The following is a 1,432-nucleotide window of genomic DNA, read 5'->3' on the forward strand; positions in this document are numbered from 1 at the left end:
CAGAAAATGGTATTTGAATGTTAAGTTTATTCCTACAAATCAGCTCAGTTTTCTATTCTCATAACTCTTCATGATGGAAGTAGGTGAAGTCAATTTATTTTCTGTGGTTAACAAAATAAAGTCAGCTCTGACTCAGTCAATTTCTATAGGTAGAACTTTGTTGAACAATTTCTCCAAATAGTAGTTCTTACCATAGTAATGATGACAGTCATGTGAACTGCAGTGTTCTTGGTGATCCTGGAGCATATTGTATGTGGGTCTACTGCATTCATTATGAGATCCCACTAGGACCCACAATCCATTTGCCCAGTCTTCTCATGGCCACTCTCATGTCTTTGTTTCTTAATGTATAGATGGTAGGATTCAAGACGGGGGTGATAGCAAAGTCAACAATGAACAAGTACTTATCCAGCGATGTTGTAGGGAAAGGCCACACGTAGAGAAACATACATGGCATAAAAAACAAAATCACTACAGTGATGTGAGCTGACAGTGTGACAAATGCTTTGGACAAGTCCCCTGAAGAACGTTTCCAGACAGTGACCAAAATGAAGATATAGGATATAATTAAAGAGAAGAAGGTAGCCATGGATATAAACCCACTGTTAGCAATGATTACAAACTCTAGCTTGTAAGTGTCTACACAAGCAAGTTTCATGACCCGAGGAAAATCACAGTAAAAACTATCTACTTCATTAGGGCCACAGAAAGGCAAGTTTATGACAAAAACAAACTGAGATACAGCATGGATTATCCCCACTAACCAGGCAGCCACTACAAAGGAAACACATGTTTTGGGGCTCATGATTGTCAGATAGTGGAGAGGCTTACAGATTGCAGTGTACCGGTCATATGCCATGGCTATGAGCAGCACCATCTCAACTCCACCCATGACATGAATAAAAAATATCTGTATCATACATTTTGGAAAAGAAATGATGTTGCAGTCAGTGAAAAGATCACAGATCATTTTGGGCACTGTGGTAGAGGACAGACCTAGATCAAGTAGAGAAAGGTTGGCCAATAGGAAGTACATAGGGGTGTGTAAATGAAAGTCAATAATTACTGTGAATACAATGAAGAGGTTTCCCATGATAATCCCCATGTAGRACATAGCGAAGAACCAAAAAAGAAAACGATGCATCTCCCATGAATTTGAAAGTCCAATCAATACAAATTCAGATACCACAGAATCATTTGTTGTACCCATTGGCTCAATCAGTAGAGAAAATGATGGAGTATTCTGAAGGTAGAAAATAAGGAAGAATTGAGAAATATGGGAACTGAACATTGATATGTTGCTTGCCTATCGATGACTTTGTGGGAACTATGTTGCAAATGCCAAATGTGAAGCTGGGAAACATACAGAGAGGGCAGGTGAAAGGAAGATAAATAATAGGACAAATGAGATAATCAGAAGTTAGATTAGAGA

The 1,432-nt window shown here is 38.6% G+C and overlaps 1 protein-coding gene across 1 annotated transcript; it reads right to left on the minus strand.

Annotated features, from left to right (window-relative positions):
- Positions 1-271: 271 nt before the first annotated feature.
- Positions 272-1,210, minus strand: LOC116867434 (olfactory receptor 4F15-like). The gene has a single exon (XM_032857069.1). It carries the CDS (start codon positions 1,208-1,210, stop codon positions 272-274), a length of 939 nt encoding a protein of 312 aa, XP_032712960.1.
- Positions 1,211-1,432: the final 222 nt, after the last annotated feature.

The sequence above is a fragment of the Lontra canadensis genome, unplaced genomic scaffold (assembly GCF_010015895.1).
Source record: "Lontra canadensis isolate GAN:19392208 unplaced genomic scaffold, GSC_riverotter_1.0 scaffold12, whole genome shotgun sequence".
Classification (NCBI taxonomy): Eukaryota; Metazoa; Chordata; class Mammalia; order Carnivora; family Mustelidae; genus Lontra; species Lontra canadensis.